At 55.0% G+C, this 16,948-nt stretch overlaps 1 protein-coding gene across 1 annotated transcript; it reads left to right on the top strand.

Annotated features, from left to right (window-relative positions):
* The first annotated feature begins 283 nt into the window (after positions 1-283).
* Positions 284-11,069, top strand: PTGES (prostaglandin E synthase). The gene is made up of 3 exons (XM_025475452.3): positions 284-553; positions 4,507-4,589; positions 10,503-11,069. Exons 1-3 carry the CDS (start codon positions 425-427, stop codon positions 10,750-10,752), a joined length of 462 nt encoding a protein of 153 aa, XP_025331237.1. The 5' UTR covers positions 284-424; the 3' UTR covers positions 10,753-11,069.
* Positions 11,070-16,948: the final 5,879 nt, after the last annotated feature.

The raw sequence follows: 16,948 nt of genomic DNA on the forward strand, positions 1-16,948 counted from the left end.
TGGGGACAGATGGCTCAGTTCTCATGCCCACCACCTGCCCTGACCCTCTGGGAAGCACACACAGATCAGCAACAACTGCCACCTGGGGAGCTCCTGCCAGATGTCCAGCTTTGTCACACCCCCAGAAGGCAGGCACTGCTATACACCCCCATTTTACAGATGAGGAAACAGAAAATCTTTAAGATTTGGCCCCCCGGAGAGGGTAGTCTGGGGGCGGAGCCTGGATCGGGGCCACCTCTCAGCCCTCTGCTTCTCCCAGCATCTGGGGACAGAAGCTGCCTCTGCCTTGAGAGTGGGCGGGGGCTGAGTGCAGACAAGCCTCCTCCCGGTTCTCCCCGCCTCCTCCACCTCCCCACCTCCTGGAGACTGAGCCACACGCCTGCTGCTCCGCCGTCTCTCCCAGAGCTCCCGCCTGCGCATCGACATGCCTCCCCCTGTCCTGGCGCTGGTGAGTGGCCAGGCGCTCCCAGCCTTCCTGCTCTGCAGCACACTGCTGGTCATCAAGATGTACGTGGTGGCTGTCATCACCGGCCAAGTGAGGCTTCGGAAGAAGGTATGCCGCCCCGGAGTCCCGAGCCCCACCTCCCCACGTGGAGGCTCTCTGGCTGCCCTGCTGGGAAGGTGTGGGGATGGGGAGCTTGGCCACCGTGTGTTCAGGGCCAGGGTGTGAGGGCCGGGGGGACCCAGGTGCCTCTTCCAGTCCTGTGAGATGGCCGGGCCCACACCTTCTTGTCCTCTGTTCCAAGGAGCATTTACTCACTGCTGTGCCACCAGGTAAGTACTGGCATGGTGAGTGCTGCTGTGTCTCATAGAGAAGCAGGTCCCTGAGTGTGGAGTGAGACAGGACGAAGCCTCCATCCAACCTGGAAGCTTCTCAGCACAGGAGATCTGATATTTGGTTATTTGGGTGGAGTGGGAACTAATGACACAGGAGCTGAGAAACCTTTCTTTAAAAGTGGAAATTCCCAACTCAGTGGCAAGGCTGCGTACAAAGCCACCGCAGCCTCCAGAGGCCGGGTCTCGCCAGGCTCCGTTGGAATTTTTTTCTTTTTAAAAAGATTTTATCTATTTATTTGAGAGAGAAAGAGAGAGCACGAGCCGAGGGAGGGGCAGAGGGAGAAGCAGACTCCCTGCTGAGCAGGGAGCCAGCCCAGGGCTCCAGCCCAGGATCCTAGGATCATGACCTGAGTCAAGTCAGATGCTTAGCCCTCAACTGACTGATCCACCCAGGCACCCCTCCACTGGAATTTTCAAGGAGGAATTTCTCCCACTAATCCAAATCCCAGAGCCAAAACAATAAAGAGGTTGAGATTTGAGCCGGGGTGAGCCGGTGGGCGGGACGACCCATTCAGAACAACTCGGCTCGCATTGGACAGCCCGAGCCCAAGAAGTTTCAGGCCAAGCTGGCCAGCAGTCCCATTATTCAATAGAGGAATCGTTTCCAGAAGCTGTGCCCCTTTGTCCAGTTCAAAAGCAAAGCAAGGCTAGCTAGCTCTGGGGGGTGGACACCGGGGAGCCCGGATCTTACTGGGAAGTCAGACTCAGCCCATGGCACAGGTGCAGGCAGGGTTCAAGGCAGAGCAGCTCCGTGGGGGAAATTATGCCCAGAGGCAGAGGCACAGGCACAAGGATGGCCTCTGCCCTCCCCCTGCCTTGATCCATCCTGGGTGTGGGATACAGGCACCCACCAGGCACCCAGCAGGGACAGCTGCATTCACCCATTGAGTCCTTCCTTGGAGCTGAGTGTTTAATCCACACCCTGATTCTGGGGGAGGAGGGGGGGAAATTACTTCACCTTGTTTTCAGGTGAGGACCCTGGGCTGAGAGGAGACTCTACCTGTGGAGGCCACAGAGCAGAGGTTGAAGTAGGGGTGGGGGGCAGTGTCTGGCTCCATAAACTTGGGGGCATAGAGTTCTCAGCACAAGCTGCAGGGGCCAAGAGCTTCCTTTTCATTGTGAATTCAGGGATTGTAAGGGACGACTTGAGACTGCCTTTCCCCAGTGTCCTGGGGAGGAGCAGAGAGAAACCTTCCCAGCCCCTAGGCTGTCCCCTGAGGCTCCTTACTATCTGAGAACTTCCCTCCCGTTTCTGCTAAGGAGTCACCCTGCAGGGAGATGATGGATGTGGGCCTCTGGCTCCTCCGCCCACCAGTTTGGACTGAGGGCGGGAGCTCAGTTTCCTCATCTGGAAACAGGGTAGTCATGGTAGAGCCAGAAGTCAGCACCTGGCACACAACAAATGCTCCACCAAAGTTCTCATGACTTATTAACAACTGGAATTCAGGGACACCCGGGTGGCTCAGTGGTTGAGCATCTGCCTTCAGCTCAGGTCGTGATCCCGGAGTCCCGGGATCCAGTCCCGCGTCCAGTTCCTTGCCTGAAGCCTGCTTCTCCCTCTGCCTGTCTCTGCCTCTCTCTGTGTGTCTCTCATGAATAAATAAATAAAATCTTAAGACAACAACAACAACAAAAACTGGAATTCAGTTGAAGGCAGCAGCCACAGCTCACTCAGGGGGGTACACTGAGGCCAGCCAGCCTCTCTACACCCCCGGCCCAGTTAGAGGGAGCTCTCCAGCTTCTGACAGCAGGGGCTTGGATTCCAGTCCTGCCTTTAGGAGTGAGCAACCCCAGAACCCTGAACTTCAAAAGCAGGTCCCTGCTAAACGCTAGGATCCTTGGAAGGAAACCATGGCTGGATGGAGCCATCCAAATTGGCGAGTCCCTGACCAAAAGGCCAGTGGAGAGGACTTCTGGGTGTGGGGGTTCGGATCCTGGCCATGACAGGCCTCAGGCATGGGCCCGTTCAGCTCTGGGGTGGGGCAGGGGCAGCCCCACCGGGTGGGACAGATCAGCGCCTTGGGGACAGAGGTCACCAGGGCTCCAGAGTCCGAGGCAGCAGGATTTGCCCTGTTGGATGGGTGCTTGAGAAAGCCTGCTGCTGAGATTCGGGGTGGCTGTGGAGTTGGGGGGCTGGCCTGCCAGAGGCACGTGGGTGCGGGGTGTGGGCCTCCAACGACTTAAGTTTCACCTTAAGTCCCTCCTGCCCACAGACCATTCATGGAACCCCCGCCTAGTGCCAAGCGTCGTGCAAAGGCCTCTCCAGTTCTCTCCTTTACTCTTCACATAGGAAAGGACCTCCATTGAATCCAGAGTTCACAGATGAGGGAGCTGAAGCTCAGGCGGTTGAGCACCTGATTCTTGATTTTTGGCTCAGGTCATGACCTCAGGGTCATGAGATGGAGCCCCATGTTGGGCTCTGTGCTCACGGGGGAGTCTGCTTGGGATCCTCTCCCTCTCCCCCGCCCCATCTCTCCTCCCATCTCTTTCCCCCCTCACCCTACGCCCCCAGCCCCCATGCATACACACATATATGAACTCTCTCTCTCTCTCAAATGAATGAATCTTTAAAACAAATGTGCAGCTAGTCAGTAAAGAACTGGGGTTCCCTGCCCTTGACTATCAAACACTCTCATTGCTGTTACTTCAAAGTCCACATTTTTAAGAGTGCCTCCAGGACCCCAGCAACTTCATCTTGGGCCTTGCTCTCTATACTCCAGCCACACTGGTTTTCTGTCCTTCACACATGTCTATCTTCTGACCCTAGGGCCTTTGTATGTGCTATTCTGTATATCTTCAATGCTATTTCTCCAACCCTGCCTTCATCTGGTTAATGTTGGATCCTTCAAAGCTTGGCCACAGAAGTCTTCTCTGACCCCCAGACGTGGTCAGGTCTCCTGTGAACATCCTCAAGGCCAAACTTGTCTTCTCTCTTTGTTTTTTTTTTTTTTTTTTTTTTAATTTATGATAGTCACAGAGAGAGAGAGAGAGAGAGGCAGAGACACAGGCAGAGGGAGAAACAGGCTCCATGCACCGGGAGCCCGATGTGGGATTCGATCCCGGGTCTCCAGGATCGCGCCCTGGGCCAAAGGCAGGCACCAAACTGCTGCGCCACCCAGGGATCCCTTTTTTTTTTTTAAAGGTCTTCTCTTTTTGAACACTCACCACCTGGTCTTCCCCGGTTCATAGGCAATTTCCCAATACACGGAGGCCTCCAGTGTTCATAGGCAATTTCCCAAGAGCAGGGGCAGGAGGGCCTTTGCTTTAGTCTGTTCTGGCTGCTATAACAGCAGACCGTGGACGGCGGGGGCTTACAAACAGATTTATTTCTCATGGTCCCAGAGTCTGGGAAGTCTGAGTCCAAGGTCCCAGCAGATTTGGAGTCTGGTTGAGGGCTCCCTTCTGGGTTCACAGGATGGCCATCTTCTCACTGTGTCCTCCAGTGGCAGAGGGGCAAGGGAGCTTTCGGGGGGGTGGGGATGTCTCTTAATGGGCACTGAACCCATCTGCGAGGGCTCTACCCCCAAGGCCCAATCACCCCACCTCCTTGGAGTTTACCTTTCAACATATGAATTTGCGGAGCATATGCATTCAGTCCACAGCAGCCTCGTTCATGACAAGTGCCAGCACCTGGAGCTCAAACAGTAATTCTTGGCTGATACGTTCCAGGCTTTTGCCAACCCTGAGGACGCCCTGAGACACGGAGGCCTCCAGTATTGCCGGAGTGACCAGGATGTGGATCGCTGCCTCAGGCAAGTACTGATGGGGCTCCATCTGGCCTGTTCTGGGCCGTGGGGCTGGGGACACCCAGAGGACCCAGGTCTTCTGCCTTCCTGAGCCCCTCAGACAGTGCTGATTTACTCATGGATTTAATAACTAATTAATTGTGGAAAAGTAATACATGCTCATGACTCAGGAGCCCAGAGTTGGAGAAGGATGCTCAGTGAGAACTCAGTCCCCACCTCCCCTCTGACCTCCAGGCCCCACCCAGCTCTACCCTCTGGGGGGCAAACACAGGGCGTCTCTGCATCTTCTCAGGGACTCATTCTGCTTCCTTTTTACCCCCAAAGGGTAACCTTCACCCACTGGTCCATTCACAGGGGGTGTTCCCCATCAGCTCACAGCAGGGTCTCACCTACTGGGTCAGCGCTGTCAGACTTAGGCCATTACCCTGCCGAAGGGATGGTTCTTAGCTGTCTGGCCTGTTCCCCTCCAATGGGCATTAAGGCCGTTCTCAGGCTTTCTCTGTGGTGAAAGTCGATTTGTGCACCATTCAGCAATATTTCTTCCCGCTTAAATGCATCCTGCGGTTTTGTTCACACATACACACTAAGGCAGTGCGAGGGCTTTTGAGGCACTGTTCATAACAGAGCAAGTGTTTGGCAGTTTGCTGCAGTTCATACCAGTGGGCTAGAGAGTGAGGCGGCAGCGTTTCCAGGGGAGAGGGACCAGCATCGGAGCTGGGGGGAGAAGTGGGAGGCTGGGAGGCTGTCCAGGAGGGAGGCAGGAGGCGAACAGTCTGATAATTCTCAGTGTATTCCCATGCATCACGGGCAGATGGGTGGGATGCTGTGCTATGAATAATAGAGATTCTTTTATTGAAAGAGAGTGGGGTGTGTTTTTTTTTTCTTTGCGTTTTCTTGGCCATTGAAAATAATATACATACCTGTGGTTGTTAAACATTACAGAAATGTGTAAAGTAAATGTGGGAAGTAAAATTCTTTGCTGTTCCACCCTTTTTCTTTTTTTTTTAAAGATTTTATTTATTTGAGAGAGAGAGAGCACGAGCAGAGCCAGGGGCAGGGGGAGAGGCAGACCCTGTGCTTAGAAGGGAGCCTGATGCGGGGCTTGATCTCAGGACCCTGGAATCTGAGTTGAAGGCAGACACTAAACTAACTGAGCTATCCAGGCGCCTCGTGTTCCATCCTTTCTAATAAAACTCCAGTGTGTAGTTCTTCATATGAGGTTCATCCATCCATCCATCCATTCGTCCATCCGTCCATCCAACGTGCAATGAGCACTTAATGCAAGGCACTGTGCTAAGTGCTGGTTGTACATTAGTGACCAAAGCCTTACCCCTACATGAAGCCATACTGGTGACCCTTATCTCACCCTCGCCCTGGTTGGCTTGACTCTCCTGGGCAGTGGAGAAAGGCATGAGTTGAGGCAGCAGGCTGCCTACTGTGGGGTACACCCAGCTTCTCCCAGGGTTCGCGGATTCTGTGCAGCAAGCTTACTTGTGGCACAGAGCGGTTACAGGAACTTACAGGACCTTTAGTTTCTTTTTAGCGACTGTAACCAACAGACCCACATGGTGCCCAGATGTTTCCACCCACCCAATGCAATTTTTCCTTCTGATCCAAATGACCCACTCTCCATAAGAGTGATGCTCAAATGGCTGGAATTTCAATTCAGCACTTTTCGAGGACCTCTTATCAAATAACATTTTATATCCTTTCGGCAAGTGTCTATTGGTGGGGGGAACCTGCTGCACAGGTATTGGGGACTCATCAGCCCAGACCTGGAGGTTCCTGGTCCCCTGGCAGTCCCCTGGCACTCCTCCTCCTCCCCCTCCTCCTGACTTCACATAACATCATGGCACCTCCAAGGTGCAGAGCTCAGAACATCACACATCCCATCATCCACTGCCGGAGAAGCTGGAACCTGAGGAGGACTTGCCCTAGAAGCAAGCTGGTTAAATATTAGCCCAGAGTGTGTGATGCAGTCCATTCTTCTTCTGCACAGACAGGAAAGCCCTTAGGCCTTGGTCTTTGGAGGATAAATTTGCCTTGCAGATTAGCAACACCGCTGGAGCAGAAACTCTGGGAGAAGTCAGAACCAGGTTTCAAGGGAAACGATGAAATCCAGCATCTTCCATGATCGCTCTCTGAGTTCCCTGGTGACATGGATTCAGGCCAAATCCTGAGCCTAGGTGTATGAAAGTGCAGTGAGGAAGTACCTGAGTGGCCCCAAAGAAGGAAGACACACACCTGACTCATGCTTTGCAAAGTTTCCACCTAAATTTGGAGCGTGCAGCCTTAATCCTTAATCTGACTGAACCAGTTTGTCAGGAGATTGGGCCCTAAACCACAACCCTAGAAGGCCCCTAGACATCATCCATCCAGCAGGTTCATTTTGTGGATGGTGACCTGAGGCCCAGGAACAGACTGCAGGCTCCTGCCAGGCCTTCCTTTCTCCTGCTCCCTAAGGGACTTTCATTCACCTGGCCAAGGCGCCCCGGGGGCGGGGGGGGGGGGGGGGGGAGGGGGGAGGCCGGCAAGGGTGGAATGAGCCTTAACAGTCACGTCCAGGACAAGGCTGGCAAGGGCAACAAGGGGGATGAGGAGGATGAGGAGGATGGCAAGTTAATCAGGCACACAGCCCCCTGGGGGCAGCAGTGTTCCAAGCACTTCGTAGACATGTCCCCAGGAGGGGCTGGCCCAGGCCGTCTGACCCCTTGGCTCTGCAGGAATGAGACTTTAGGGACACCTGGGTGGCTCAGAGGTTGAGCGTCTGCCTTTGGCCCAGGGCGTGATCCTGGAGTCCCCGGATCGGATCAAGTCCCACATCAGGCTCCCGCATGGAGCCTGCTTCTCCCTCTGCCTGTGTCTCTGCCTCTCTCTCTCTGTGTCTCTCACGGATGGATGGAAAAAATCTTTAAAAAAATAAAATAAAAAGGAATGAGACTGTACTCTACTTGTTACCTGCCTTTGAGATTGAGCAACCGTGAGGCCTGCATTTAACCGCATGGCTGTGTGGGCGGCAGGGGGACCGGGGAAGAGGACAGACCGCAGTGGCCCCTGCCAGCTGCCTGGGGGTACCCGCAGGTCTCCCTCTCTCCACCCGTCACCTGCACCCCTGCAGCGGGTGTGTTGCAACATCTGGAGAGGGGGAGAGGCGGCCTGGTGCTGCGGGAGGCCCAGCAAGTCCAGTCTAGCAGGGACTGGCTTTGGGTGACTTTTACGTTAAAAAGTGGTTATTATTGGAATGACACGTTTTGCTGAGGCGTCTCTCCTGTACGTGACTCCCTCCATGTCTGCCAGTGTATATCCAGGCCCCCAGGGAAGGGAAGTATTTTCTTGCCTCACTTTTGGTTTCCCCACAGCCTCCTGCCCTTGGCACCACTTGTGGCTTCGTGGGGGCCTCCGTCTGTGGTTGGAGACCTACCCGAGGGAGGAGGGACGTGTGTGCCAGCCTGGGACACTGAGAGTCAGAGCCTCAGGGCTATCTCAGCCTCATGGCCACCTCTCCTCCCTCACTGGTGACCCTTGCGCCCTTGGGTCCCCGGAGCTAGGAGGTGGGCTCAGCACCACTGCTTGGTTTTCTGCGAGGGGGGTGGGGGGTGGGCGGGGGATATTCATTTCCTGGCCTCTCTGTTCTGCCCTGAAGAGTGGGGATGCCCCTCACCTGCCATGAACCTGGCTCATCTTACCCTCCTCTCCACCCTGCTCCCCCTCATCTGCTCTTTGGAGTTTGGCCCATGTTTCTCTCTCTCTCTCTCTCTCTCTCTCTCTTTTTAGATTTTATTTATTTATTCAAGAGACACAGGCAGAGGGAGAAGCAGGCTCCATGCAGGGAGCCCGATGTGGCACTTGATCCCGGGACCCTGGGATCATGCCCTGAGCTGAAGGCAGACACTCAACCGCTGAGCCACCCAGGGGTCCTTGGCCCATGACTCTCTTAACAGCGTTCTAAAAACTGACTCACTGTCTTAGAACAGGTTTTCCAAAAGTGTCTCTAATAGTGTATTGGGGTATGCCGGGGTACAAAGCCCCATTTCCTTCAGGAAGAGCCGTTTTAGGGGAGCTCCTGCTGTCCCCTCCCCCAGTCAGACCACACAAGTAAGGTAAGGGACCTGCTTGCCCAGGGAGCTGGGGTGGCCCCCGGCCTAGCCTCCCCGTCTAGTTCTTTCCTGTGGCCAGGGCAGGGACGGGCAAGCAGCAGCCTTCCCCCGAGCTGGGCGAGATGTGCCCTGCTGCAGACTTGCTCTCCCCGGGGCCGGGTCCCACAGTGGAGACTCAGGAGAAACTAGGGCTCCTGTAGACTCCAAGACAGGACAGACGCCAACTATGTCCTGAGTCTGACCTGAGGAAGATCCAGACCCCCTGGGATTATGGAAGCTTCTATATAGTACCCAGGCTCCAGTACCCCACTCACAAGACCTCTCTCCTGCCCTCATCCTGCCTTGCTCCCTCTCATTCCACCACTCTCCAGACGCTTGGGTCACTGTGTGCCCTGAACAGCTTATGCTCATCCCCACCTCGAGGCCTTTGTGCTTGCCAATCTCATTCCCTGGAAGTTCTTCCCTTGTCGGGGCAACCTGTGGATGACTCCTTATCCAGGCTTTAGGGCAAATGTCTTGCTTGGACCACACCTACCGCAGTCTTGGGGCTGAGACCCCAGCAGCATTGGGCTGCCTCTGAGGAATGCCTCCTCCTGCCCTGCCCTGCCCTGCCCGGCCCAGGTCAGCCCTTGCCCCAGGCTCTCCTTGCAAGTGGGAGGGAAGGCCCAGGTCAGCCCTTGCCCCAGGCTCTCCTTGCAAGTGGGAGGGAAGGACTCTGCAGCAGGCCCAGCACCTGGGAGCTGTGGGGCTGGGCCTGGCCTGCTGGCACCGTATTGGTGAAATGCCTTCCAGCTGGAAGGACCTGAAGAAAGTGCTCTGGTTCCAGCAGAGTCCCCAGGCCTCAGTACACATGGCCTGTCCTTGGGGGAGGTCACAGCCCCGGAGCCCACTTCTTGTTTATCCTCCAACGAACCATCTATGGCCTCAATCGCTGGCTCAGCCTCTAATTTATGGGACTTGACCTTCCCCACCTCTTCCCAAGGAAACTGCCTATTAGCAGGAGTCATGGAAAATGTGAACCTAACTCTTTGCAGAAGTGGATGAGTTTTCTTTCTTGGTCATTTATTTATGGCGGGGTTATGCACAGCCCTCCCACTCCGCCCCCCACCCTGCACCCCCCACCACCACACATACTCACACGCTTGATCATTTTAAACAAAATTAAAACAACAACAACAACAACAACAGGGATAGCATGATGAAAGGAAGAGCTTCACCAACGACCAGCGGTGGGTCAGCTCCAGCGAGTGGAAGTAGCTCTGTTATGGTCCCCGAAAGGGGAAGGAGGGTTTGCTGGTATTCAGGGGCAGAATAGAACAATCAGGCAAGTGTTTCAGATGCATGCTCTTAGGCTCTAGCCCATGCCACTCAGGAGTGCCCAGGCACCTGCATTCAGGAGGGTGGCCTCAGAGAAGCCCTGCCTGGCGGTAAAGGGCACAGGCTCGAGTCGGACTCCACCCAGCTCTCAAACCCTCAGAGCCCCACTTTTCCCACCTGGTGTCCAAGGCCAGAGGGGAAGACGGTGGGGAGTGGGGGGGGGGGGCAAGTCCTGGAGAGCTTCCTAAGGAAATAAGGAAACCCCAGCCTGCTGCCTGTCCTGGCTCCTAGCCTGTAAGCGGGGCTTCATCCCTCAGCTGTGGCAGGTGCCAGCTTGGAGCTGCTGTCCCTCCTGCCTCCGTGGTATCTCTTTGTCCTGGCCGTGAAAGGACTTGGCATGTTGAGATGATCCCGGTGGTGCGAGGCCTCTCAGGGCAGGGGGCTGCAGCCCCCATGATGTTATCAATGCCGACACCTGACTGACCATGTGCTCTTGCCTTCCCAGAGCCCACCGGAATGACATGGAGACCATCTACCCCTTCCTGTTCCTGGGCTTCGTTTACTCCTTCCTGGGGCCTGACCCTTTCATCGCCCAGATGCACTTCCTCGTCTTCTTCCTGGGCCGCATGGTGCACACCGTGGCCTACCTGGGGAAGCTGCGGGCACCCACCCGCTCCCTGGCCTACACCGTGGCCCAGCTCCCCTGTGCCTCCATGGCCCTGCAGATCGTCTGGGAAGCAGCCTGCCACCTGTGACCTGCAGCTGACACCGCCTCGGCCACCAGACCACTGGCCATGAGCCGCTGTGACTGTACCTGGGGGACTGGGCATCCCTTCAAGATTGTGATAGGCTCCCAGGACCTGGCTTCTTGGCAGCGTGCTGAACACAGGATCCCGGGCACCGCAGGCCTGCGTGTGTTGGCATGAACGTATGCACATGTATGTGTGCGTGCTCCTTGGATTTCCGGGTGAAGTGGCTGATTGGACCACGTAGAGATGTCAGGATTGCTAGAAAATCCTTCCACTCAAATACCAGAGCATTAAAAACCACATTCTTTCTTTGTTGCTAAGAATCGGAGGAGACTCAGTCCAGGTTCCTAAACCAGACGACCATCCAGATCCAGGGCTATGATAAATGCAAATGTCTAAGAGCCACCCCAGAGATTCCAGTTTAGCTAGTTCAGAGCAGGCCCTGGGCATCCACATTTTTACAAAAGCTCCCCCCGTGTCCCACTGATGGCCAGGCCTGGGAGCCACTGCTGCCAGGTCCCTCCAGAAGCAGGGCCCAGGATAGGGTGGTGGGAGTTTAGCAAGGTGAAGGTAGGGTTATGTTCCTCTGTGTCTGGTTGACCCCCCTTCGGCTCAGTCCTCATCCTTCCCGGGATCATCTTCTAGGTGCAGATGCCCATAGGAGGGGCCCCCAGTACAGTTGGCTTCTCTTTCCGAGGAGTCAGTGTCCCCTAAAGGCTTGTCAAGCTAGGACATTGGGCCTTGAAACACTAACAACCTAAAGGAAATTTCCAGCTCCTTTAGTAACTACAAGGTTTGAAAACCCACAAATGAGCACCCCCGTGGGGAGTCTGTGAGTGTGTCTCCCATACTCTTGTTCTGAGATATATGTGGCTTTCGTCATTAAAAGGAGTCTGTCCAGCTCGGCCCACCACCGTAGGACATCCCGGCTGCCTGTTCCTGGGGTCCACCCCCCAAGTTGGTAATTTTCGCTGGATAGTTTTGTTGGTATGTGTGTGGGGGCCAAACTGACAGGACACCGTCTCTGGCAAACACACAAACACACCCTGACTGGGTGTGTTGAGCTGTGCAGCAATAAGCTGCTCTGACACCTGACCCCTCCTGCCTCCTGTGAGTAAAATGGTCTATCAACTCAGTTTTCACAGATGAGGACACTGAGGGGCGGACCTGAAGCACAGGGCCAGCCGTGGATCCAGCCTGTTGGGCTCCCACGCCCTGCTGTGGCTGCTGTCCCCCATGGCCTCCGTCCCCCTACTTTCCTCCCCAGGGCTGCCCCCTTTCCCCAGGATCTGGGAAGCCCCCGGGTGTGTCTCCCCACAGGCTGCAGCCCCTGGACTGCCCTGGTGGGTTGATGGGCCTGCTGGGTGGGGGCCTCATGGGGGCTCAGGGGACCCTGAGCCACTAGCCCCGCGCTCCAAGCTCCGCGCTCCGAGCCGAGCCAGGAATGGATGACACTCCCCCCTGGTGGCGAGACGGGCCTCTAGTCTCCACTGCTGCTGCGGAGCCTGCTGTTTGCTAAGCCCTGGCTCACTTGATTCTTAAATCCCCCATCCCTGGAGAGGGGCATCTCTGTGTTTTGCTGAGGGAAGGAAGGCTCGAGGGGCGGAGAGCAGTCACGCCCAAGCCCAAGGTCCCTGAGCTGGGATATGGTTTAGGCCAGAGGAGCAGACCTAGGATGTATTTTTATGTTGTAATATTTTCTCTCCTGGGGAAAGGGGCTGAGGGGGCACAGCGCCTAACTCTGGAGCCACCCGGCACCACAGAAACCTTGTGAACATGGGACCGGTGTGAAGGGGTTGGCCCGTGGAGCCCCTGTGCAACACCATTCATCTCTGGAATCTCCCTAGATGTTGGGGGAGGCAGCTGCAATGTGTGTGGGGGCAGCAGGACAACAGACAGTGACAATCCCAAGTGCCAGCACCCTAATGGGGGGAGATGGAGCAGTGGGAGCACCAGGGAAGTGGACGAGAGGTGGAGGGTGGAGGGGTGTGGGGATGGAGGGAAGGTGGGAGGATGAAGGGGAAATGGGAGGTGGGGGCATAGGGAGGTGGAGGGGAGGAAGGGTCCAGGGAGGTGGGGGTGGAAGGGAAAAGAGGAGGTGAGAATGAGGGAAGGTGAGGGGTGGAGGGGAGATGAAGGGGGTGGGGACATGCAGGGAATGGGGCTGAAGGGGTCAGCAGCAGTGGGGCTCCCCTGAGGCTTTGGGGCCATGTTGGGGACATTGGAGGGGGGATCAGCGTAGCTGGGTTTGTGTCCTAAGAGCATCTCTGAGAAAGCTGGCAAAGTGGGGTTGAGAGCCAGGCAGGGGCCCTTGCTCCCTGGGTGCCGCGGACAGTACCCTGCTCGCCCAGGAGAGGCAGGTGTGAGCAGAGAGCAGGGAGGGGCCAGCCCCGAGCGCTGTCAGGGGGCAGAGGGCAGGAGCTGCAGGGTTTTTCAGGGAAACAGATGCCCAGGGGCCTGATCTGCTCCTACCCCCCAGGGGGACGTAGTCCGGGATGGGGGAGGGCTGGGAGCGGTCCCCTGGCAGCAGCTGCCCCCTCCCCCAGGGCTGCACACCCAGGCCCAGGGAAGCCAGCACCTGTTTCCTAGCAGGGGACACAAGCCAGGCAAGGTCCCCAAGACCAGTCCACATCTGCTGACCTGGCCAGAGGCAGCGCACTCGGCCATCCCCGAGGCCACCTCGGGCACAGGGCACAGAGTGCGAGTTGTCCAGCCCTCGTCTCTGCAGTGCACATGCCCACCACCATCCGCCCGGATTTAGCCCCACGCGTTGGGGGTGGTGTGATGTGTGAGTGGTGAGCAAGGACTTTGGGCCCCAGCCCGGGCCTGGAAAGCTGAGCTGCCCCTGGCTGGGATGCAGGGCCTGGGGGCATCTTCTTGTGGTCCCCAAGTAAGCCGGAAAGGCCAGAGCCAGGCTGGGGTGTCACACACACCCCAGGGTCAGGGTGCTGGGCTGCAAGTTGGGACCTTCCCCTCAAAATGTTGCCTACTTTGTCTGATGCTATAGAACCTTTACCTCCCACCACCTGTCTCCAGTACACACACCCTCCACGGAGGAAGCCTGGGACAGGTGATGGCTGATGGTCTCTGTCCCATGATGGGCCCCCCCAGGAGCTCCTGGGGCTCCCTCCTCCAATGGATTTCTTGGCTCAAGGCTTCCAAGAGCTTCCCTGGTGTGAGAGGGACTTAGAGGAATAGGCAAGTGTTGAAAGGGCAAAGAATCCTGATTTCACAGAAAGACTGACTTCTGCTCCCGAGTGGGCTGGGCCTCGGGCAGTCGCGGAACAGGGCGTGTCTGTCTGGCAGGTGGAATCCAGCCAGGCTTCCCAGGACAGCTGTCCTTTGAACTGGAACCCAAAAAAGGGGTGGGTTGTTTTTGTTTTTTAAACTGTACGAGTAAGGGTCAACGTCGAAGGTTTAGAAACTACAGAAAAGCTCAGAGAAGAAAATAAACACCTTCCATACTCTCAGCACACAGAGGCCATCCTGGGTCACCTTCCAGGTTTGTGCCCCTTGCCATGAGGGCCTGGGTCATTGTAGCGGCTCCCCATCGGGATTCCCAGCCTGTCAGCATCCCCTCGGCCCCACCCCACCGTGCACTCCCCACGTTGAGCCAGACGCTTCGCCTGCGTGCTGAGCCTTGGTGGCTTCCAGCAGCCTCCTCCCCGGGAGGCTGGCATCTTCTTCATCTTCTCGATTGTTGGTCTTTCCCTCTAGACTGTGTGCCTCTGGGAGTCAGGGGTTTGGGTCCTACGGTACCCGTGTCCCCAGGTCTTGGAAGAGCACCTGGCTCCTAGGATGTCTCTCAAAGTGAAGGAGTGGTGTGCAAAATGTGTGTGTGTGTGTTGTGTGTGCCTATGCGCTTGTGTAGGTATAATATGGAGATACGGATTTAGGGGCGCTTTTACCCCAGCGTGTGATTCCACGACAAAAAGTGTTTGTCATAGGTTTCTCAGCGCTGGGGAGACGGTGTGTCACAGATGTGGGTGGCATCTGTGGCTCACAAGCTTGCAGCTATAGGTCAGATTGGCTCTTCTGTCATCGTTTGAGATCCTCCCTAACGGCACCTCTGCGTTTCCTCCCTGGGCTTTTGATGGTCGGTAACGTGAATTTTAACAGCTCCCTGATATTCCAATATCCTGGGTAACCTCATCTTTTCTTTAATTTGCCCTTATTGTTGGAGAAATTAAGGATGGCTCAGTGGTTAAGCATCTGCCTTTGGCTCAGGGCGTGATCCTGGAGTCCCAGGATCGAGTCCCACATCGGGTTCCCTATAGGGAGCCTGTTTCTCCCTCTGCCCGTGTCTCTGTGTCTCTCATGAATAAATAAATAAAAATTTTTAAAAAGAGAAATTAATTTTCCAGGATGCGTCAGCATTAGCAATGCTTTCACGAGCATCTTTGCACAGAGATTTCTGTGCAGGTCCGTTTCTTGAAGGTCCGTTTCTAGAAGTAGAATTACTGAGAGTTACTTAGTAAAATTCTAGAAGTGGAATTACTGAGCACATTTTTAGTGTTTGTGGTATATGTTGTCCTCCAAAAAGATGGTTCCAATTTGGATGGGATTTTTAAAAGAGTTTTGTCAAGTTTTAGTACCCAAGTAGGGAAATTTACAAGTGTATATATAAGGAATGGAGACCACCCACAATCCCATGTCCCCAAGAAAATCATTGTGCATATTATGGCTTATTACTTTCCAGATTTTTTTACTATGCATATTGTATATATGCATATTGTATGTAATGGGCATGGTATGTATTTTGTATCTGTGCATATTAAATACATATAATATGCATATAATAGTTATATGTATTTAATACGCATATATTTATATACACTCTATATTAGTGTGTGTGTACATATATATGTCTCCAAAGAGATTGTGAGGTATGCCATGGTTCTTTACCTCTGCTCCTTGGGGGCCCGCCAAGTGCCACCCCCGGGACAAGGCTTGCTCCCCTCAGCACCTGTGCCAGCCAAGAAAACTTTGAATAACTTCACTTCTTAAAGTGTGAATTATGAAAATAATAGGGTTTTTCTTCCCATTTCCAAATACAAAATTATAACACTGAATTATTCTTTTTTCAAACTACACAGAACTCCCCAGACACGCAGAGGTATCTGCTGACTGTCTAGAATTTGACTTTGTTTTTAAAAAAGTCGACCCTCTTTTGTAACCCCTGTTGGAAGGCATACTCACGGCCATAGGGGAAATGGCCTGAGGAAGGAGCATGGCAGGGAAGAGGGACTGTCTGGAGGGTCTGGGGTGGGGGACAAGGTGAGGGCTGAGGCTGGACAGGGAGAGCAGAGCCAGATGGTGGAGCCTCAAACACCTGACCTGGGTGATGGAACATTGCTGAGAGAGCCCTAGGGAGACACAGGAGGCTTTGGACAGCAGAGGCACATGATCAAAGCCGGGTTTTAGGGTAAGAAATCTGTCAGCTTGTGCTGAATGGCCTGAAAGGAGATAAGACAGGAGGCTCTCCCTGTGTCTTGGCAGATAGTTTGAGCACAGGCTTCGTGTCTCCTCTGTAGTGGGTCTGGGGTTGTTGGGTGTGCCACGGGCAGAGGAAGGAAGGCCAAGCGCAGGTGGACGTCCAAGCTCCATCTCCACCTGAATTCATTTTTTATGCTGCTTAACAAGCTGCCATAGTCGTAGCAGCTTAAAACAACACCCACTCATGATCTTACAATTTCTACAGGTGAGGAGTTGGGGCACAGCCTGACTGGTTCCTCTGGTCAGGGCCTCACCAGGCTGCAGTCAACAAGGACTTTGGGCTGAGGCCTCGTCTGGAGCTCAGCATCCTCTTCAAGCTCATTCAGATTATAGGCAGGACTGAGTTGGGTGCGGTGGTTGTCAGCCTGAGGCCCTCTGCTGCTGGGGGCCGCCCCTCCACAGGCAGCTCGCCACAGGGCTGTTGGGTCATAAGGCCGGCGGGCAGAAGAACATCTCTCTGCTCTGGATCCCTTCTTTCAGGGAACACCTGACTCTCCTTTAAAGGGCTCACCTGCTCAGGTCAGGCCCACCCAGGAGCATCAGTCTCCCTTTTGATCAAGTCACGTCAACTGATGAGGGAACTTAGCTAAACCTGCTAACTTCATTTTTGGTTAGAAGCAAGTCAGAGTTTCCACCCACACTCACACAGGACAGGGGTTACACCGCACTGCAGCTCCCTGGGTGAGAACCCAGGGCCGTTGCAGAA

This window comes from Canis lupus, chromosome 9, assembly GCF_003254725.2.
Source record: "Canis lupus dingo isolate Sandy chromosome 9, ASM325472v2, whole genome shotgun sequence".
NCBI lineage: Eukaryota > Metazoa > Chordata > Mammalia > Carnivora > Canidae > Canis > Canis lupus.

Bases quoted from the DNA above. Each gene is read 5' to 3' on its own strand.
- PTGES (XM_025475452.3), top strand. From the start codon at position 425: ATGCCTCCCCCTGTCCTGGCGCTGGTGAGTGGCCAGGCGCTCCCAGCC. The intron at 554-4,506 runs GTATGCCGCCCC...GATACGTTCCAG, and splicing joins AAGTGAGGCTTCGGAAGAAG to GCTTTTGCCAACCCTGAGGA. The intron at 4,590-10,502 runs GCAAGTACTGAT...TTGCCTTCCCAG, and splicing joins GATGTGGATCGCTGCCTCAG to AGCCCACCGGAATGACATGG.